This window comes from Daucus carota, chromosome 7 (assembly GCF_001625215.2).
Source record: "Daucus carota subsp. sativus chromosome 7, DH1 v3.0, whole genome shotgun sequence".
NCBI lineage: Eukaryota > Viridiplantae > Streptophyta > Magnoliopsida > Apiales > Apiaceae > Daucus > Daucus carota.
This window is the reverse complement of record NC_030387.2, coordinates 37,792,622-37,815,325: the sequence shown is the minus strand read 5'-3', so window position 1 is coordinate 37,815,325 and position 22,704 is coordinate 37,792,622. Positions and strand designations below refer to the sequence as shown.

At 33.7% G+C, this 22,704-nt stretch overlaps 3 protein-coding genes, 1 long non-coding RNA gene and 1 other non-coding gene across 6 annotated transcripts; 1 reads left to right on the top strand and 4 right to left on the bottom strand.

The window, feature by feature from the left end:
• Nucleotides 1-25: 25 nt before the first annotated feature.
• On the bottom strand, nt 26-8,315 carry LOC108196466 (uncharacterized). The gene is made up of 17 exons (XM_017363764.2): nt 8,161-8,315; nt 7,963-8,054; nt 7,351-7,389; nt 6,544-6,597; nt 5,848-5,922; nt 5,499-5,564; nt 5,325-5,367; nt 4,935-4,980; nt 4,057-4,150; nt 3,910-3,962; nt 2,891-2,975; nt 2,715-2,817; nt 2,489-2,581; nt 2,146-2,212; nt 1,802-1,868; nt 1,635-1,688; nt 26-586 (listed from the first exon to the last, which is right to left on the bottom strand). Exons 1-17 carry the CDS (start codon nt 8,210-8,212, stop codon nt 452-454), a joined length of 1,218 nt encoding a protein of 405 aa, XP_017219253.1. The 5' UTR covers nt 8,213-8,315; the 3' UTR covers nt 26-451.
• A 2,463-nt stretch (nt 8,316-10,778) lies between these two features.
• TRNAH-GUG (transfer RNA histidin (anticodon GUG)) lies at nt 10,779-10,850 on the bottom strand. Its single transcript has one exon. It is a non-coding gene; the product is annotated as a tRNA-His (tRNA).
• Nucleotides 10,851-16,198: 5,348 nt separating this feature from the next.
• On the top strand, nt 16,199-19,438 carry LOC108195387 (AAA-ATPase At3g50940). Of its 2 annotated transcripts, XM_017362346.2 has the most exons (3): nt 16,199-16,499; nt 17,655-18,682; nt 18,792-19,438. In XM_017362346.2, exons 2-3 carry the CDS (start codon nt 17,690-17,692, stop codon nt 19,266-19,268), a joined length of 1,470 nt encoding a protein of 489 aa, XP_017217835.1. In that variant the 5' UTR covers nt 16,199-16,499; nt 17,655-17,689; the 3' UTR covers nt 19,269-19,438. The 2 variants fall into 2 exon arrangements, with proteins under 2 accessions (XP_017217835.1, XP_063936965.1); XM_064080895.1 differs by lacking the exon at nt 16,199-16,499 and having other exon boundaries at nt 17,589-18,682; nt 18,792-19,430.
• Nucleotides 19,439-19,469: 31 nt separating this feature from the next.
• LOC135147677 (uncharacterized) lies at nt 19,470-20,190 on the bottom strand. The gene is made up of 2 exons (XR_010285400.1): nt 20,015-20,190; nt 19,470-19,839 (listed from the first exon to the last, which is right to left on the bottom strand). It is a non-coding gene; the product is annotated as an uncharacterized LOC135147677 (long non-coding RNA).
• Nucleotides 20,191-20,733: 543 nt separating this feature from the next.
• Nucleotides 20,734-22,568, bottom strand: LOC108196242 (AAA-ATPase At3g50940-like). The gene is made up of 2 exons (XM_017363434.2): nt 21,448-22,568; nt 20,734-21,360 (listed from the first exon to the last, which is right to left on the bottom strand). The coding sequence occupies exons 1-2, from the start codon at nt 22,465-22,467 to the stop codon at nt 20,863-20,865; spliced, it is 1,518 nt and encodes a 505-aa protein (XP_017218923.2). The 5' UTR covers nt 22,468-22,568; the 3' UTR covers nt 20,734-20,862.
• Between the last annotated feature and the right edge of the window lie 136 nt (nt 22,569-22,704).

Here is a 22,704-nt window from a genome sequence, read left to right as displayed (position 1 = left end):
AATACAAGTAGCGGAAGCATAGAACTATAGAAAAAGCACCGCGATGACATTAAATAGTTTCTATTGTTTTACAAATCATTTAAGATAAAAAAAAAAAACGCTCAGGTGCCAGCCAAGCATATGGCAAGTCATAACATTTCAATTGCACAGTTATGTTACAATTCCTTGACTACATCTGAATCCAAATTCTTAATTAGAGTGACATACAAAGGTAATCTCAGTATAGCTCGCATAGCTTGAAAATGATCAGTGTAATGTAAGGTGTCTCAGAAAAGGCAAAACTGAAAGGTCTTCTGGGTGCAGGAAGCAGGATAAAGCATTAATGCTCCAAGAATTATGTCTCAAAGCCCCCCTCCACCAACCCACCCCCAAAAAAAACTGAAGTTTCTCAGAGTAGCACACGAATCTTCAAGAGTATATTTAATGGTATATTCAACGAAAGCCCACAAACTTAAATTGATCCATACTTTCCACTTGTACGTGTTGTTGCTTGTGTGGAGGCAGGGGGGCGTTCCCAGGAGGCTTGACTGGGAAAAGGACTATTTGGTTCCTCTGGGATTGTGTAACCTTGAGGCGCTCCACTTACCTACACACATATATGATTCAAAAAGAACCAATATAAGAAAGCACAAGTGTAGATATGGAGTTGTAGAAGCAATATGCATCTAAAGCAGGTCACTGCAGTTAATAGTTGATATTAAAATTTTGTATCTATCTTTTAGATAATAATTATTGACACCAACAGAGTTAATATGATTTTTGATGGACTACAGTTTCTTCACAAGTTGAGCTTTTTTACACAGAGAGATCATTCATCTTAACTCATTAGAGAACGGAACAGACAGCAGTCACGAAACTGATGATAAACTGTTACGTAAACCTAAAATGTAATGGATAATCATAAACCCTTGCACCTGGTGGTACATCAGGAATAGGCCCAGCAATTTGACACATTACACGCTAACACGAAACAAACGACGCGAAAAAAATTGGATATAAGTTTTGATTTCGGTACACGAAAGACGAACGTCGAACGTAAACGAACACGATTTCGTGCCGGATATGTGTTTTCATTTTGGGTACACGAAGGTACATGATATTTTTTTTTTATATGTTATAATATATTAAATATATAATTATGCGAAAAATATATATTTATATGTATATGTAGATATATACTATATATACATTAACAAATTTGTGTAAAATTGTATGCAAGCATAAATATATCATCTTTAGTAAAATTATATAGAAAAATATATTTTACAGATATTTTTTTAATTAAAACTATATTTATATTTATATATATAATGTACACGAAAGGTACACGAAAAATACACGAAACATTTTGGATCGAATGTGGGTTTTAAATTAAGTACACGAAATTGATAACAGGCAGATACGGATTTCACCTTCAAATACACAAAACACGAAAATACACGAAAATAAAGTACACGACACGATTGCCAGCTCTAATCAGGAATGTCTTGCATAATTATATTAGTGGGAAAAAAAAAATCACATTGATATATAAATTTCAACTGAGTTAACTGACAAGTCATTTTATGAGTTGAACAAGCCAAATAATTAACTTGGCCATATGGGCGATTAGGGCGGCAATGCTCTTTACTTACTGTTTCCAAGCACGCAGATAAAAGTGTCATGCCTGGTAATGCATCAATTCCTCGCTGCAGGTAGCATAATATTATTAGAATCTGTCGAAAGGACTATGAGAACTATTTTCTTCAATAATCGATTATGACAACTAGTAAATGACAGCACACAAAAGTTGGTAATATACCTGATTTTGCACTCGAGTCTTGTAGACAAATCCTCCACAACAGACCAGTGTGGAAATGACAATAAATCTGCTTCAAGTAAGCCAATTGAATTTAATATGGTCAAAGCAAGCCTTAAAAGTAGACTAAATAAGACACTGATGGATCCATGTAACATCACAGTTACCACGCAATAATTTGAACTATTAGACCATATATATCAATTATTATCAAGCAATAATCAGCACGCTCATATATAAAAGTACACGTTCCAGCAGCGAGGAAGCAGAAGACACCAAAGTATAGGATATGTACAATTAATGATCAAAGGCTGCATTTAAAAGAAACAAATTTGAGGAAGTTATACATGCAAGCTAGCACTCCAAATACAGCCCATCCCTTGGCAGCATTTCCCCCTTGACCCTGCTTATAGTCTGGAAAATAGCAAGTATATTAGATTCATCTGAAAAACATACGCATACCAAGAATAAAATGGACATGTTTCTATACAATCAACATAGTCAACAATTAGCTTTATCCAACATTTAAAACGAAGTGAAAATCCAGTTCCCATTTAGGTTAGGAATATGTTACTGTACCGCAATTTTTCCTCAAAAAGTTACTTTAAGTACTAATATCTTGAAAATTAAGGCAAATCAAACACCAAAATGCTTCATTCACAATAAAGTATAAAGATGTATGATACTTACCGCACATTTTTGTAAGAGTGAATTGTATGGGTTCATAGTTATCTATTGGTATAGTAATCTCAACTTCATACGGAGTATCACGCGCCTTCTCACCTGAAATTGCAGGTGAAAGCTCAAAAAAATTTCTTAGAGGTTGTGATCCCTTCAGATATATTATTATGTATATATTTTGTATAAAATCATGCACACAGATCTTATCTTACAAAAGGAACATAGAAGTCCATACATCTCCAATCCATAAGGAACACTGAGGGTGACAAAGTTGTTGCTAGATTCCCGGTCATTGCTGAGCCTGACAACCTAAGCTCTAAGCCTTTCTCTGGGGAAATCTAGGACATAGAAACGAAGGCTCAATTTTCGATGCAAAATTGTCATAACATATACTTGTAGCAGATTAAGTACCTTGGTCACAGGTACTTGCACTAAACTGGAAAGGGAAGAAACCGCCGTCATGTACAGAGCTACATTAGTCTGTTCCGTTTTGAAGCTGCATAATGGAACATGATAAGCTATAGCTTTCACATCTTGTTCAGTTAATAATGCAATATAAAATAACAAAAATTCAAAAGAATCTTTATGCTATAGCTATACAGTATCTTATTCTTATAGTTATTTACACTTACAAGAAACAAACTACAATACATAAATATTCTATAGCGACTTCTGTAAAATTTCTGGAGTTTGAGGTGATGTCCAGAAGCCCTGGTGCACCACCCTACCTCCTTCTCTGGCTGTTTCTGGGGGAGGGAGTTATATACCAAGTAGATACACTAATTTGGTGGCCTAGTCCAGTTATAATCCCCATAAAGCAGAAAGCAAGAATATTTTTTTTAATATCCCCTTTAAGATAAATGCAAGAGCTACATACCAAGGACAAATGTTCTCTGTAATTCTTATAGTTTTAAATCATTCACTGAAAACTTTCACTCTTTCAGTCAGATTTTTTTAAACTGGAAAGGATGTAAGTATAGTAAAATGTAACAAGTTTTTGATTCATGGGATCCGAGTTGGAAGGAAAGCATATAATTGTTCGTTAAATTACAATGTCATTCTTAAATTGAAAAAAGTGATTATCTATGTAGTAATGGTATATTTGAAATTATAAGTCATTTTTAATTTCCTCAATCCACTTTTCAAGTGAAACTTTAGGGAGGAAAGTAAATAAAATTTTCTTTTCTCTTCACTTGCTTTCCTTCTCAAAGAGAACTCGGAGCGTAAATAGGAATGCAAAATTTATTTACTTCCTTCATTCATGTGCTTTTCTCCCTATTTTGAACCCAGGAGCAGGGTGTAAAAGAAAAGGAATACTAAAGCATCTCAAAAATCTATTAAGATGGAAGAAATAAATTTGTGCAGGTTTCCCTGTAAGAAAACAATGTAAATAAGTGACGAAATACCAATACCAAAATGCAACTTCTAACCTGAATTCCTTATGCGCTTTTTCGAATCCTAGTTGGGTAAGTCCATTGTAAACCTACATAGTTCACAAGTGGCAACTATGATTTTTAATAATTACCAAATTTACAATTTGTAACTTTGGTAGTTAGCAAGGTTATATATATATGTACAATTTCTGAAGACCGTGGATGCAAACCAACTGTGAAGCCTTCAAACACCCGCAATCCCTGTTTCTCGCACGGAATGGCAAGTTCAATGACAAGACTACATATAAAAGTAGGTAAAACATATTATTTGAATGAAAACATAAGATTATAAGATATCAAAGAAATTGGGAGTAACACCTGTGGACGGGACTAAATTAAATCTTCTCGTAGTTTTAATCAATGGCTCGTAGTTTTAATTAATGGGTCACCGGTATGTTAGTAACTTAGTATGCACTAAGAAACCGATGTTTCTTGTAATCTAAGCCCGTAATTATCAAACATTGGCTAAAAGAAAGCCCCTGGATACTTCTTTATGAAATCAACATGGTTTACGCGGATCCAGAAAGTGTGAAAGGGTTACAAGACAGAAAATGTATAAGGTCCCTTCCTTGACTTCAATGATCTACTTATGTTCGATATAAGTGAGTAGTCAGGTATCTCCACTAACAAACCTAATAGCATTTTTTTTATCTTTTTAAAAATTAAATATAGCTTAATCCAGCAAGGCTGGTCAAGTGGTAAGGGATTGATTCCAAAGAGCTTATTAAAACATAGGGTTACAGGTCCCAATTCTGATACTACTTGGAGCGATAGTGCTAGGGAAAATTTTCACATTCTCTTTACAATAGAGGGAAGAAGCAAAAATAACAAGCTACACTTAGTAAAATCCCGCTCACTCACCCAGGATCTGGGAGGGGGGGATCAGTCTAAATTATTTGGAGGACACCTCGTGAAGAATCAAACAAACGATACTAATTACACAAGGTTTATACAGCAGTCTGATAATCTGATATCAAAATTAAAAATAAGACAAAAAACCATTAAAAGTTTATGCTAGAAACCTGCATGTTGATGCAGAGACAACATCACATATACATCCAAGTCCACCTGAAATTGGATAAGAGACAAACACAAGGGATTAAAAAACGATATAATCAAATTTGCCTGGTGCATACTATCTCATCTCAATAGCACCAGTTACTATAAGCTCATGATCATATATCTCTCGCCGCTCCGCCAGTTGACATGAATTGACACATTTAGTCTAACATTTAAACACCAAGAAGAATAATTACAACACTGGAAGTGGAACATTTTACGGGCACCACCTAGTTGAAGAAACTGCTGTTGAACAAGATATAATTAAAACTGTGAAGTAGAGAAAAGATTTGTCCTAAATTCATACTTTCTAACTGTCTATAGATATCTGTTACATTGAGAAGAACACATACCTTTACATTGTCCATTTGGACAATCTCCACAAATAATATTCACCTGGGCAATTGCAAGAAACTTAAAATTATAAATATTGCAAACCCTCCATCACTTAAATGTAAATTTGTAAGCAGCATTTAAGTACTTGCAAACTAAACCTATAACTCAAGCAATAATTATTGCAAACTAACCTGAGCTGTACGCCCCCTTTTGTCAAAACTTTGTTCACATTTTGTCAGGTCACCATCATAAAATTCCTTAATGTATATAGAACCAAATATTCTTAAAACCAGATTTTGCAATAATGTGATACTTAGGAGGAAAAGTACAAATAAAATATCAAACAGGATCCAGAGAAATAGCACGGAAAGATTATTTACAGTTCATCTATAATTACTGTAAATATCTTAGTAGCCACTAGTTTCTGATAAGGATTCCCATTTGTTACAGGACATGTAATGTATAGCAAACGTTAGTTTATTTGTATTTTGTATTAACATGTTACTTTTGGATAAATAATAACAACTAATTACAGCTTACTTGCACGAAGTTATAGCGCCCTGAACCAGCAGCAAAATAGTTGAACTGATCAAATCTTCCAAAATCAACATATCCCTGCAAATGTATACATAGACATTTAGCTGATAGGAATTATACCAAATCTGTAAAACATATATGCAACATGTTTTCATTTGCCAATGCAAATATGTAAAGAGTTGACAGTTCATCTTTATACAAACAATGCAAGACTTCAAAGGATACAATATGTTACTTTTAACTAAATATTGGCTGCGGATATAACTCTTCAAATCTTAGTCAATGCTCAGTAGGACCAGGAAAATCACCATTGTTAAAAATATGTCCCAATACCCGATGATATGACAGAATATAACCTTATATGTATGTATGAAAAGCAAGTTTACAGATTCATTGTTTACGGTGTATACATAATCAGTCCCTTCAAAAGTCAAGTAGTCAACACAAACATAAAAGGAGCTTGTAAAATACCAGAAGCAATTTGCATTAATACATGAATCACCAATTTTACTAAAGGCGTGGAAGAACACAGAATGGGGTTTGTTGTTATTGCTTAACAAAGCCTGAGAAACATATACTGAAATGTAACAGAACAAATTTTAACTCTAGTATAAAGAGATTAAAGAAAACAATTCAGTTTATATATGAGAACCAATGTTCAATCTTAGTTAGGCACATGTATGGGCTAGATATTACTACCGATTGCGATCTACTCTCCACATCTTTACAAAACCGGATCACTGTGTCTGCATCCTGCACGGACATGCAAAACAGCATTACATGTCTGAACATAAAATATAGAAATACATAGTAAGCACAGCAATGTTAATGAATGCAATCAAGATTTCCCATCCTCTGTGAGTGTTGATTTTTCATATTTTCTGCACATAAGTGGGCTACCGTCCGCTTAGGGAGTTATCCTCACGGTTTTTCCTTTACCAAGAGAAGGATTAGTTCACACAATATAGCAAGCCCGTGTTTCTACTGCTCGTCTAGTGATATATGGTACCATCATCACCCAGTCGATAGATACAAGATGTGAATATGTCTTAACGACTCCAACTTTATATTGCCATTAATGACTTGGTACCATATATCCCAAGTAGCTAATATGCAGTTAAATACTACGAAAAATTCATTCTCTTAAAACTAAGTCACAATAATTTTACTCATCTATCTCGGCCCCTAAAACATGCACAGACGACGGATCATCAAATTTGAAGCTATAAGGAGGACTGGAAGCTTAAGCTGCATTGTATGGAGAAAGCTACAAGATGGTTACAAACACATGCCCAACACCGATTACAAACACGTGTTTACAATCTATTAAGCACCTACTTTGAATAAGAATTATATAAACATATGATTCATCACATAATTATCACTGCCTCACAAAAGCGCAATGCCAAGTTAAGGTTACGCGTGTAAATCTCATTGTATTTATTTCGAGATATAAACATCCTACTTGTTGAATTAGACAATAGGTAATCAACAGCAGTCAGTTACCTTGCCTTCGTGCTCAAAAGGGTGCCCAATCCAGGTACTCTAATCAACATCTTAAGCGAAAACATGTGTAATAAGGTTTAATTATCAATTAAGTCACTTGCTTCGTTTCAATATATCAAGTGCATCACTGACAAATTTTTGGTCTCATTTGCACCACTCCTTTTAAATTAAGTTACATCTTGATATATTTTTGCGAAGTTAGGTTAAACTAAACTTTTTTTGTTAAATTATATGACGTGAACTAAGGACTTGATGTGAACTTGTACAGAAGGCAACGTAATGATAAAATTAAGAAAAATAAAAAAATCAAAGATTAGATCGGAGAAATATAGAAAAATAGAATTTGAATTCAATTGAAAGAGAAGACGAGTACTTATAAGAACTGATGATGAGCATATGTTCATTTCGAAAGCAAAGGTCAACATTTTTTATTTATGAAAAAATTAAAAATTAATAGAATGTAACTTTATTTTAAACAAGTGATGCAATTTAGAACAAAAATTTGTCCATGATCTACTTGAATATTTGAAAAAACAAAAGCAATCTATTTGATAATCAACCCGTTGCAAACAGAGCTAATCAAACAACAAAAAAGTAAACAGAATTGGATACGAAATCGAAAATGTGACTGGAATTATCGAAAACGTAGCAACCGGTAGAGGGCACCGCAACAGAATCTGCTCTTCTGAGATTGTAAATAGCAGCTGAAATAAGTAGTAATTGAACAAGCAAAACAAAATAAATTAAATAAGCGTATAGTTTTGCATAGTGAAAATATATTCGAGTAAAAAGAAAGTAGAGGTTAATTACCAGTGATGATTGTGAAACGGAGGAGGTGATGATAGTCTTTCGCAGTCCACATCTCCTCAATTGAAAAGATTTGTGTGTGTTGGTGTGTGAACTCAGAACAGTAGAACACCTGAAAATCCCCCTTCCTCGGTCATGAAATGACCAGATTAACCTCTGCACAATTTTATTTTTTTTTTAACAATTTAAGTTTATACATCTTACAAATAAGTATTAGAACTTCTAATACTTTTACGTGTGAGCCTGAGAACCGGGTGTTTAGAGAGGATAAACCCTGTAACCTCTCCGCGAAATTTTGGGAGAACTGTTCTGAAAAATTTAGAGATATACCGGATTGAATTTATTTATCCAGTTATTGGGTCGAAAAAATTTAGTTATGATGTTACTGTAGTTATTTTTATTCTGATTTTTCTATTTATAGGTGATGTCATTCTGGCTTCTATCTTCATCTTATTTTAGAATCACGGAATCTGAATTCTCATATTTATACGATAACTTGTTTTTATAATTATTAATTCTTCATTAAATTCAAATACATGTATATATTAACAAGCATGAGAAATAAAATTAAAAGTCAAAATTTATAGAGTACCTCTGAGCAAATAAGGGATTTGATGATAGTCGCTTTCGAGACGAAAAGTACCAAAATATTACACTTCGCTTAAAAATAATCTTTGTATAGGTGAAAAAAAATATCCTATCAAATAATATATCATTATAAATATATTTTAATACATAATATAAACGGTTGAGTTCTAAGATGAACAATATTAAATCAAGATTCGAATATCATATCATAGATTTTTAATTTATTTATAGAAAATGTTCTAAATTAATTGTAGAAGCAATTTTGAATATTATTATTACTTTATCATTAATCTAGTGTAACTTTTATATCTATCTACATAAGTGGCTGATTTTAATTAATTATTTAATGTGCATAAAAAGGGTGATCGAACCAATCCACTACTAGAAAAACTGGATACAACATCAGGGTTTTAACATCATTCATAAAATCACTGATGTTAAATATCTTTTTAACATCAAATTTTTTTAACATGATGTTAAACCATATTTTAGACATCAGTTTCTAAAATAACTGATATCTTATTATCAGTTTAAAAAAAAGTAAAAGAAAGCCCAGCGTAGTTTCTCCTTATTAAACAACACTCGGTTGTACTTGACCAAAAGATAAAACATATCATAAAATTCTCCCCCTTTTCTATTTCTCTCTGGCATTCTCTCACTCTACCTCCCCTATCTCGATGATCTCTCTAACTCTTTCTCCCCGCTGCCCTATCTCCCACCATATCCCTCTTTCATCTCTCCATCTCTAACCATCTCCCTCTTTAATCTCTCTCTATCTCACTATCTCACCGTCGATCGAATCGAAGGAGTAAAAACAGCCGCTTTTAAAGACTCCATTTTAATTGAAGACCCATCTTGGAGAAATACACCTCCGAAGTAAGAAAGGCAGCTTCAATTCGCAGCTCAATTGGTTCGATTGAATTTCTGGTTTTCAATTTGTTCAATTGGGGTTTAGGGTTTCCGTTCACAGCTTCATTTCTCGGTCTCCATCTTGAAGGTGTATATTCTTAGTTTAGACATCAATGACAAAAACATTGCTTAAGAAAAATTAGGCTCCAATAACTGATGTTATATATCTTAATAACATTGGTTGGTTTATTCAGTAATTGTCATTCCTTCCCTTTGACATCACACTCTTTTATGGGCTGTTTTCTTATAAGCTATTTAACATCGATATTATTTTTGTGTGATGTCAATAATTGTAATAGACATCAGATTTTAACTAATAATCGATTTAAATGTCTATTTTTACCTTATAGGTTATATATTGTATGGAATTTAGACCTGAAAATATAATAATATCAATAAAATTATAATGTAATATATTTATAAATATTAGTCAAAGACATCAAATTTTATTAATAAAACGATGTGCAAGTACTACATAGACATCAGTTAAAAACCGATGTCTAAACTGTATACTTTTAACATCCCCGCGTAGACATCGGTCAAGAAAAATTCAGACATCAGTTTTTAGCCGTTGTTGTAGGCAGTTTTTCTAGTAGTGATCAAACATTGTGAACTTAAATATAAGAAATAATATTCTGAATATATAGCATTTTTCTTAAAACCGTGGACTATATACTTCTTAAACATACAGGAAAAAACATATTATTTTATAGCTTATATTTTATTAATACCACTTTTTTATTGAAAAAATTCAAAATTATGAATGTCTAATTAGGAAAACATGGAAAATTAAGTTTGTTTTACAAATAAAAATTTTAAAAATATATTTTTATACAAAATATGTATAACTTCATCACTTTAAAGTTTAAAGTACTGAAGATTTATTGTTTAAAAGTTAAAATACAGGAATAGTATGGAAATTCGGATACTCGGAGCTTGTCAAATGTCACATAATGCATATCCTGAGATTGCTGCAAACTCTTCATTGAGCATAAAACTATTGAAATGGTAAACTCATATGTTTGCTTGGCTTTGAAGAAAAAAAGATTGGCTTGAAGCTGGTTGTTGTTTCTATGAAGAGGATGGATAATCTTTAATTTCAAAAAGAGAACATGTGATTTCTATGTGGCTGCTGGGATTCGAGCCCAGGTCTCCACGGCCACAACGTGGAATTCTAACCACTAAACTACAGCCACTTGGTGACAAAATTTCACAGGTAGACTTACTTGTCATAGGACTAGATGAACAAACAAAAGACAATGCTGTATTTTGCTATGGTAACATAGAATGAGTTAACAAAACAAACAAATGACTGAAAGCAATCCTCTTTCTACAGCAAGCATATCAAACATTTTCAAAGTTTTAAGTTTAAACTGCGGCGACCGGGCCAACGCCCTTCCGAGGGGTAGAAGTGTAGAGGAGAAGGCCTAGCATGAGAGAATGAAAGCTGTCAAATAAGCCAATTTGACTGCCTGCTGAGGAAACCAATCCAAAGAGTTTGTTTGGCTTGTTGTAACAAACAAGCCAATATTTCACCTTTGGATGGAACTAGGCAGGCAATCATCCTTGGCTTCCAAACAGCCTCTCCCCTTCATGTAAGACCTCTCTTCTTCTTTGCATCCCTGTGCTCCAATACATCTGGTTCCACAGATACTCAATTTATAGCAAATTTGCACACCGAAAGCTGGAATTTACGTGATTCCATTTTATGTCGACTCATTTTTTTCGTTACCCTTCACGTGCATGCATGGCTACTAGTAGATAGCAAGATCATATCAATAAGGAACATATTCCAGCAAAGTTGTTCTTTACAGATCGTTTTCTACTAGCTAAAAATGAGTTGAAAGACTGAATTTTAAAAAGCCTCATCTCATATTCTTGCAATTGGCCTTTCAAGTTGCACTGGTATGTCAACCATCTGTCCTTTGTCAATGATACACATTATCGATAGCAAAATTATAAATTTATGTTTGATACTGGTTGACTCCGCGAAATTCCCTAACTAGTGTTTTACCGACATTTGATCTCCAGACAAGATCAGTAGGAAGATCCAACAGCAAAATCTTTTGCAAGTGACTTCAACATTATGCCGTTGTCAATCACTATGAGACGGGGCCACTTACAACACGCTGCTGAAACTTAAATCCGGACAACTATAAGCGTGTTTGCCTCGGCTTAAAAGCTTGGGTTTTAAGTCATTTAAGTTAAAAAATGTCTGTTTATGTAATAAGTCAAAAGTCAGTTTAAAGTCACAAATAAGCCACAACTAACTTAAAGCTAGAAGTTAGTTTTAGGTACTTTTTCAGCGACTAAATTTTTTTAAACTTTTTTTTGATAAAAATTATTCTCAAGTCATAAGTTACTCATAAATCACTTTTAATTTTATTATTATATTTTTAATAACTCATAAGTCATTAATTAATCAAAATTATTCAAACGGACATTTTAATCTGTCAGCTTATCAAATAAGTCGTCACAAGTCACGTGTTTTCATTTGTAAAATTTGAGGGTATTCAACTCGGATTTTAAATAATATATCAGAATCCTCAAGTATTCAATTAGGATTTTAAATTATACTACAAAATCTGGTGGTTTTCAATCAAGATTTTAAATTATACTTAAAATTCTGATTGTATATAATTAAGATTATTTAAAATCCATTAAAATCTGACAATATTCAAATGGTGATGGTTTTTTTTGGATTAAATATAATGATGGATTCTTGGAATTGTTCGGTGTATTTTAAGATATTGAAGTCCCACCAAAATTCATGAGATTTTGATGTATTGTGTTTAAATCTGGAAGAATCTGCACCAAATCTGTGATATTTTATCAAGAATCCGTATAAAATCAAATCCTTATACAATACATTAACATCCATGAATCATATAAAATTCATTAAAATTGAAATTGAATACACTCCGCTTAATACATATCAAAATCATTTATTATGTTGACATTTAATATATATCAAAATCTTTGTTTTTTAATAATATATATCAAAATCTTAATTCGGTATATTGTACAAATATCTTATGTTATAGTGATATTAAATACATATCAAAATATTAATTTAATATATCAAATATAGTGAAGTACGGTAAATATAATAATTTTCTGTTTTAAATAACATTTTTGATCTTTCTCTGTCTTACACAGAATTCGAAAAATTCACAAATTTTAATATAATTATAAAAAATCTGAAAAATACATCTAAATTAATTATATACATTCATTCCCTATTATTTAATTATAAAACAAATATAAATTTCATTCAAAATTTAAAATGAACAAAATTATATAATATATCACTTATTAGAATCCAAGTAAAATGATATTTTTACTAAGATATTGTATATCATTTCGCTTTTAATATTATCTAATGTATATGATATCTAGTAGAATCTTGCATATCTGAATTAATGAAAAAATGAAATCTGTATTAATTACTAGCTAAAGAAGATGTCTATATATTGCAGCCGCAGCTTTCGCCTTATCATCATTACCTCGTATACTTTCACCTAATTCATCTGAGTCAGTCATAGTCTTATAGATTTCTTGTGCCTTTTGTCTTCATTTTTATCCATGAATAGAAATGTAACTTGGGATAAAGATGTACCCGAAGGATCTTTACTTTGCTGCCATATCAATGTAGATGAAGATGGATTAAATGAAATCTCTATTAAGCATTAAGCATTAGTTAAAAAAGATGTCTATATATTGTAGCGCAGTTTTCATCTGATCATCATTACCTCATATATTTTCACCCAATTCATCTTAGTTATAATCTTATAGATTTTCTTGTGTCCTTTGTCTTCATTTTTATATATAAATATATAAATGTAACTTGGGATAAAGATGTACCCGAAGGATCTTTACGTTGCTGCCATATCAATGTAGATGAAGATGGATTAGATGAGAAGGAGCCCAGTGACGATAAGGACGTGGAAGAGGAGTACAAAGATGAGGACGAGAACCAGGAGCGTGAGGAATTGGAGTAAAATTGGGATTTTGAACAAGATTATAGAAACCCGTTTATAGCAATATATTTTAGTTATTATTAAATATTTAAAGATATTATGCTATGAATGTATATTCATGATAATTTTGTATCACAATGAAGTAAATAGTTATTTAATGTTATAAGTAGATGGTATAAAAACGATATATCATTCTGCTACATTGTCAATAAAATTGTTTGTTTTAATTTTAGGGTGATATCTAACTATGATATATAGTGTAAAAGTGTAAAATGATATCAAACTCATCACCACGTCACAAGCATAACTCCATCTCAAAGATATGCTAGCCATCTCAAAGATATGCTAGCCGAGAAAGACATCAAACTGGAAATTAAGAAAACTATAAACTTGTGCACACAATATTTTCGTAGTTGATTGATGAAATGCATAACTCCATCTCAAAGATATGTTAGCCGAGAAAGACATCAAACTGGAAACTAAGAAAACTATAAACTTGTGCACACAATATTTTCGTAGTTGATTGATGAAATGCGGGGATATTCAACTCAAAATTTTAAAAATGTCTCTAGAGTTTTCAATTAGGATTTTAAGCTATGCTACAAAATACGGTAGTATTCAATCAAGATTTTAAATTATATTTAAAAAATCTTATGGTATTTGATTGAAATTATTTAAAATCCATTAAAATAAGATAGCATTCAAAATATTGATGATTTTTTTTTAATTTCATAAAATGATGGGTTTTGTGAGATTGTTCAGTATATTTTAAAATATTTGAAATCCCACTAAAATCTGTGAGATTTTGAAGCACCAAACCAAAATCAATGCATTGTTCTTAAATCCTAAAGACTGAACACCAACTCTGCAAAATTTAATCTATGATTCTAATAAAATCAAAATCAGATACAATTTATTAAAATCCTTGATTTGGATAAAATTCATAGAATAATAGTTGAATACACTCCCCTTAACACATATCAAAATCATATATAATGTTAACATTTTAATATATATCAAAATCTTAATTCATTATATCTTAATTCAATATATCATACAAATATCTTATGTTATGGTGATATTTAATACATTTTAAAAGCTTGATTTAATATATCGATTATAGTGAATTACGATGTGTACAATAATTACTCCATTTTAAATAATATTTTTTTTATCTTAGTCAAAATCCATATCCGTTTCCCCAAACTAAGCTCAAACCACTGTTGAGTCTTGAATAAACTGTTCTGTCATTATTATTTCAAATAATAATAATGATCAGACGTAATTATTTTAAATGTGGATTATATTTAAAGATATCAGAATGGAATTTAATTTTAATATGAATTTTTTTAAATATATCCGGACCAAATCTGATCCATAATTCATTAGATCGGATTTAAATTTGGATTATATCAAAGTTCACTTGGACTTCCCGGTTGAAAGAAGTGCCAAGTACACTTTTGCTTCTTGTGTTTTGGATACATATAACTAATATTTCACATATACTTAACTTTAGATGAAATTTTTTCAAAAAAAATTATAGATGAAATCAGTAGAAAAATTCAAGAGAGAGATTTCTTACAATTTCAACGGTTAGATCTTCTGCAAGATAGATCTTCTACAAGATAGATCTTCTTTATGCTTGAGCACTGTCAATCAATATGAGACTAGGCACCCTGCTGAAACTTGGACTCTGGACAACCATCACTCGATTTTATTTATTTTTTCTACAGGAACTATCCCTAGATCTGAATTGTGGTATAATCCAAATTTAAACTGATTTTTTAAAAAAGAAGTTACTCTCCACGTCCACATGGATTTTATACATTCACTATTTGACACATATTTTAATGCTACTATAAATATAGATATATGGACATTGGAACCCTCTACTGTATTTGGAATTTTTGTATTTTATGAATTTTGGTGTCTTGTTTTAAAATTTGCATCTTATTTACATATTTCACATGTTCATATAGATTTATTATTTGCACGTATTTTGAGGGTTTTATAAAATATAATTTTATAAAATTTTTTTAAATTTTCATTGTTTTGAGTTAAAATTCAAACATCAAACTTTTATTTAAAAAAATATTATAAAACAATATTTTGAAGTAATCTTAATAAACTGCAAGTAAGATATACAATTCATTGGAATAGAAAAAATACCACGGAGTACTTAGCCTATTTCAGTACTCCCTCGGTCCCAGTGAATTACTGTATATACATTGGGATTGGACACTGGAGACAAAAAAATGTAAGAAATGAGTAAAGTTAAATGGAAAGGGTAAAGTGGTGGGACCCATATATTTTTTAATAATAGATTTGAGATAGTGGAAGAAGTTAGTGGGTGTAATAGTATTTTTATTATTATAAAATGGAGATAGTGGCAGAATGTAGTAGATGTAGTAGTGTTTTATATTATAAAAAACTACTATTTTGGGAATGTATAAAAATGATGGGACATTCAAAAAGAAAACTGTATAGAATTGATTGGGACGGAGTAGTATACTGCTCTAAGCCTCTGTTTGTTGGTTTTAAAATTAAGCTGTAGCACCTGCAAAGCCGTAGCCCCATTGAAAAATTAGCCTCTGTCAGGGGTGAAGACTACTACTAGTACATGCTTAAAGATTCCACTGCTGCACTGCAGACTGTTACACTTTTTTCTTCTCAAGACCTGAGTCCAAAACTTGTAAAGCTTCTGCAGAATAAAAACACAAGCATGCATTGCAAACCACTGCTCACCACAAAATTTTCAAACACAATCACAGTAAACTCCGTTGCTCAGCAGAAGAGTTTGTTCAAGGAGGTCCGTTGTTAGGGTTTGATTATTAGGCTCCGAATCTCTGTTCTTCTGCTTGTAAGGTGTGTTTTGTTCCTAGCCACTGATTCATTGTATCAGCATTTTAGTGACTGCATTAAATAGGTCTTACAACTTAGTTTATTTGTTTTTCTAGCAGTGACAATTTAGGGCCTGCCTAAATTAGAAGTCTGTTAGTGAATTATTTGGCTTGTGGTTTAAATTTGTTTGTGTTTTTTTTTATGTTTAGTTTCATTTTAGTAGTTGTTTTGAGTTAAAGATTGATTCTCGACGATTAGTTTTGATTGTGTTGTTAATTCGTCAGTGGTTTGTGTGATAGTTGATTTAGAAGTTGTGCTAGTAGTGTGATTAGTTTTAGGGGCTGATTGGTCTGTGAAATGGTGTGTGCTTGGCGATTTTCGGGCTGTATGATGGTTTAGCCTTCCTTTTGTCATCGGTTTCGCTTTACATCAGCAGTAGTATTAACTCAATAACATATTAACATGGCTTTTGGTTGCACAATGATATACTCCATCCGTTTCAAATTAGATGTCCACTTTAGAAAAATCACACAGTTTAAGAAAAGTGGGTATTTACAAATTAATTGCATTAAATGATCAAAATATGTGGAGTGTGGTTGATCTAGGAAATATAAATAAGAGGTATGTGGAGTAGAATTGACTTTGGAAATATGATTTTGCATTGAAAGTTGAAGTGGACAAGCAATTTGAAACAAATTTTTTTTTTAAAAGTGGACATGTAAATTGAAACGGAGGGAGTAATTTTTTGGAACAAATTGAACATTATAGGGAATAGGAGCTGATTATGCAATTATTCTTCTCAGTAAGAAAGCAAAAAAGGTGTTTGCGATTGCAAGGTTAACAGGTTTTATAGCACAAAATTTATATGTTGTCTCAAACGCTGAGAGGGAGTAGTAGCATTCACTATGCATGTTGTAGAAATTTACCATGGCTCTGTTAAAACCGAATCTGTCAAGTTATCCTTAGAATTATCATTGCAAGACTTTACAAGCTTTTGTCGCTTAAATTTCCATGATATCCTTAGTTCCTTCACAAGTACTGTAATAATCGTGGACTCCAAGTTTATTTCTTCTATTTAACTAGTTCATCAAGTTGGATGTTCAGTTCAAGAAATGCTATACTTATAGTTTACTCTTCTCTTACACTGTTTTTAAACTCCCCTTGTATTCTATATTGCAGTCTCAAGTAGCCAAAAGCCATCAACAAAACAATCCATGAGGGCAACAACGAAGACAATCATGTCCACCATTGGAACTATAGCTGCCACGGCTATGGTGGCACGCAGCTTGGCCCGAGACTACGTGCCCCCTGAAATCCAGGATTACTTTCACCTCGGCCTCCGTCAATTTTTTAGACGCTTCTCCAATCAGCTCACAATGGTGATTAACGAGTATGAAGAGATCGAAAGCAATGAAATATATGATGCTGCGGTGGTCTATCTTGGATCTAAAGTCTCTCCCAACACGCGTCGTCTTAAAGTTGCTAAACTGAAACAAGAAAACAACATCTCACTCACCATGGAGCGTAACGAAGAGGTGATTGATACATTCAATGGTGTTGAATTTAAGTGGACTTGGGTGTGCCAACAACTGGAAAAATCCAATACATACTACAATGATCACCAGACGAGATCATTTCGATCTGAATTCCGGTTTTTCAAGCTCAGTTTTAACAGAAAACACAAAGAACAAGCGGTTAATTCATACTTGCCATTTATCTTAAAAGAGGCTAAAGACAAGGAACAAGAATTCAGAACACTGAAGATATTCACTCTTCACTCGGACTACCTTTTCTCTTCACCGGATAAGTGGCAATCAGTGAGTCTTGATCATCCAGCAACTTTCGAGACACTTGCGATGGATGTGCAGCTTAAGGAGACAGTGTTGAAAGATCTAGAGAGGTTCGTGGCGAGGAAAGACAAGTATAAGAGAGTTGGAAAGGCTTGGAAAAGAGGTTACTTGTTGTATGGACCGCCAGGGACCGGAAAATCTAGCTTAATTGCGGCTATGGCTAATTATTTGAAATTTGATATTTATGATTTGGAGTTGACGGATTTGAAGAAGAATTCAGACCTCAGGAAGCTGTTGATTGCCACCGCGAATAGGTCAATTTTGGTTGTGGAGGATATTGATTGCAATATTGAGTTGCAGGAGCGGGTGAGTGCAGAATCCGAAGACAGAAAGCCTCACCATAAAGAAAAAAACAGGGTCAGTCTTTTCTATAGCTTTGTTATTCATATTCAGTTAATTTATCGAGTGTGCTTGTTAGTATATTTTTTGAAAGGTTTTTTAATTTTTGGAAAATGTACATGTGCAGGTAACGCTATCAGGCTTTCTAAATTTCATAGATGGATTGTGGTCTAGTTGTGGAGACGAGAGGATCATAATATTTACGACGAATCACAAGGAGAAGCTGGACCCGGCTTTGTTACGCCCTGGGCGAATGGATGTGCACATCCACATGTCATACTGCACTCCATGTGGCTTCAGACTTCTGGCTGGCAATTATTTGGGAGTTGAGGATCACAAGCTTTTTCGCGAGATTGAGGAGTTGATTCTGACTACAGAGGTGACTCCGGCTGAAGTGGCTGAGCAGCTCCTAAAGAGTGATGAACCTGATGTCTCACTTGCTAGCCTGATCAGTTTTGTTCATACAAAGAAAAAGGAAAATGAAGAGGCCAAGGGCAAGAAAGCAACAGAGGAGGTGGCTGCATTAGTCACAGAGGCAGCGAAAGATTGCGAAAAAGGCGATCAGAATCAAGAATCTGAGAAAATTCAGAAACCACAAGTTTAGCCTACTAGATGTTTAAGGCATCTAGAACGAAAGGGAAGATTTAACCAAGAGAAAATTAGTGTGAATATTTAACGAGGAGAGAGTTAATGTTGTTGTTGGTGTTTGTATTGAATATCTGTATCTTATCTGAATTCCTCTTGCAATCATTTCCAGAAAAAAAAAACATGTATTGTGCAGAATGTAACGTTCTGTTGCATAATGTTGTGGAAAATAGTGAAGATATTGAATTCGCATATAAAATGCAGATAATTTAACATGCATTTTGTTTACTAGAATAAGCAGATTGATGCTGTGAGGCAAGGTACCACTCTAGTATCACAACAATTTGCCGTAATGATATGGGAGGAGCAAACAATAGCCATAGTAGCAGCAGAGCCAACAGTTACTGAACCAAGAGGTGCAATCTCAGCATCGACCTTTTGAAACGTATGCCTCCAATGCTCTTGGCAATCAATCCTTCAATATAGCCAAAAATGTGTCCAAGTACTCCTCAGCCGAAGCAAAATGAACTCGCTCTCTGCAATAGTTTGCAACCACAAAGTTCATACCCAATACAGAACCAAATATGTCCCTAAAACAAGGCAAGCAATTGAAATTATAGAATTGATTAACATGTAGAGGTAAAACTTTGAAGGGGAGTAGACAGGGAGAGCTACCTAGGTGTCACCATGAGTCCATGACCATCACAGATTAAAAAAAAAAAAAGAGCTGTTATGCGATATCACTACTTGAGTTGTTAAAATTACCTTCCATCCCCCTTTAAAGTTAGGGATCTGTCATTGTTGAACACTTGAACAACTTCATAGATCATCACTTTCTACTAACATCCGGATTAGCCTTGAAACATGAACAGTGGAAGAGAACAGAACTTTTTCAATACACAAGGAAACCATAGATACAGAGTTCATTATTTTTAAGTAGGTCCTGGTCCCAACAATTGATTGCTAGAGACCTTTTAAATAATATATTATTTTTCAGCCGTTGGATTTGGGATCAGGAACGTTTTAAGTATTGTATAGATGAGATCACAAAGATCGAATATAAAGTTCACGTTTTGAAGTATTGCACATCGATCAAACTAACATCGTTTTTTGTAACATCCCACATCGATTAGTTAGAGAGTATTTGGACCCTTTATAGGTACAAGCAAATAAGCAATGTATACCAATTTGCTAGCACTTTTGAGCCGACCTGTGGTGGGTTGTTGGGTCCGGTATGCATTCAGTTATGGGCTGAGATGTTATAAATGGTATCAGAGCTCTACCCGGCCGGAAGTGCAAAGGCATTGCCCGGGTTTCGTAAGTTTGATTATGGGCTCGACGAGGTCGTCTTAGAAAGTATTTGGACCCTTTATAGGTACAAGCAAATAACTAATGTATACCAATTTGCTAGCACCCGGTATATCAATTTGCTAGCACTTTTGAGCCGACCTGTGGTGGGTTGTTGGGTCAGGAGCTGTTTATTTTTTAAGTACAATGTTGAATAAGACAGTGAGAAAAACAGTCGAGATTTAATAAAATTATTCAAAACATTACATAGAAATTATGCGAATAACAAAATCAGAAGATTTAATCTCTGCGACCATTATAGCCCCTCACTTGTGACAAAAAACATCCTGCAAGCCATTCGTTTTAATTTTCTTGGCCTTTGGGATGAGTTCAACTCCAGGAGTCGTGTCATCCCCATCCGTGGTTTCAGCTCCAGGACTCGCATCCTCCCCGGATTCAACAATAGTCCTTTTCCTCTTCTTGTCCTTGAGAAAATTGACAAGTCCTCGGAGACAAGCATCAGCATCACATGTCCTCATTAGTTCCTCAGCAACTTCAGCAGGCGTTGCTTCAACGCTTCCTAATAGCTCTTCTATCTCCCTGAAACGCCAGTGCTGGTGATTGATTTCCAGATAGGTGGAGGCTAATGTTTTGAAACCATTCATCGTAAGATAAGACATGTGAATGTGCATGTCCATCCGTCCTGGACGCAACAATGCTGGATCAAGTCTGTCCTTGTGATTGGTTGTGAAGATTATAATCCTCTCATCTCCACAGCTCGACCACATCCCGTCTATGAAATTCAATAGTCCTGATAGTGTAATCTGCAGCCCTCTCAAAATAAAATAAAGTTATAAAATTTATTAATAAACAAGAATTTTATTACAAGCACACATAATAAGAAAAATTACCTTCGGATCTTGTTTAGGTCTAGCACTATTTGCTGGAATACTTCTGTCTGGCAACGCAATGCTACAATCAATATCTTCGATCACTAGAACGGATCTGTTCTTAATCCCCATCAGTACATTCCTTAACATAAAATCACTGTTCACATTCGAGAGCTGCAAATCATAGATATCAAATTTTAAGTAATTAGCCACCGCGGCTACCAAGCTGGATTTCCCTGTCCCCGGAGGCCCGTACAACAAGTAGCCTCTCTTCCAGGCCCTTCCTACTCTCTTAAAATATTCTCTTCTCTTGACAAACAAATCCAAATCATCCATCAGAGCTTTTTTAGCAGCAGGCTCCATTGCCAATGTCTCGAATGTTGATGAATGCTCTAGAATAGTCGGTGACCAAGGCCCCCCAGCCCCATTACACGAGTGGATTAGCAAATCTTTCTTTGAATTTTGCAAAGCTTCTGCTTCTTCCATGACAAATGGTATGTATGAATTTACGACGATATCCTTGTGAATTTTTTCAAAACTAAGTTCAAACCACTGCTTACCACGACTCAAGACCCGCGGATCATCATCACTCAAGACCCGCGGATTATTTTTCTCCTCTGCTTTGTTGTCACGGAAAAGGAATTTGCATGTAATCTCAATACCCTGGTAAAATTCAGTTAAGGTTTCTTCTCGGGCTATTTTGGTAGTGAGGTGTTTGCTTTTCATGCTTGTCTGTAAAATCTTGAGGCAATTGGTCACTGAAGTAGCTCTATCTGCCATGTAAATCTCGAAGGACTCAAATAAACCATTTGGATACTCATATTCGTCCAGCTTTTCGATTATTAGAATAAACGAAGAATTTTCCTCTGTGGCCTGTTTCTTGAAGATGCGAGAAACGGCTGAGATTAAATAATCATGAACTTCATATGGGACTATTTGATGATAAGTAGTCTTCAGAAGCATGAACGATGAGGAAATTGATGCGTATGCGGCATAAGCACTTGCTGCAGAAGGCAGAGCACTCAAACTCATCACTGACATGGTGCCCGGTAAAATCTCAATCGAATACACCTAGACTCTGAATTACAAGAATAAACTGGGGGTTTATTTATGTGAAAAAAACCTAGCTGATTTGAATCCTATTTGGTTTCTAACTCTCACAGGGTTGGAATATCGTAGCCTCAAGGAATGTTTCAAGCTTTACTCATTCTTATAAATTGACTTCCAATTAAACGAGAAGGGAATTTCCTTCGTTTCTATCGAAACATATGACAAATT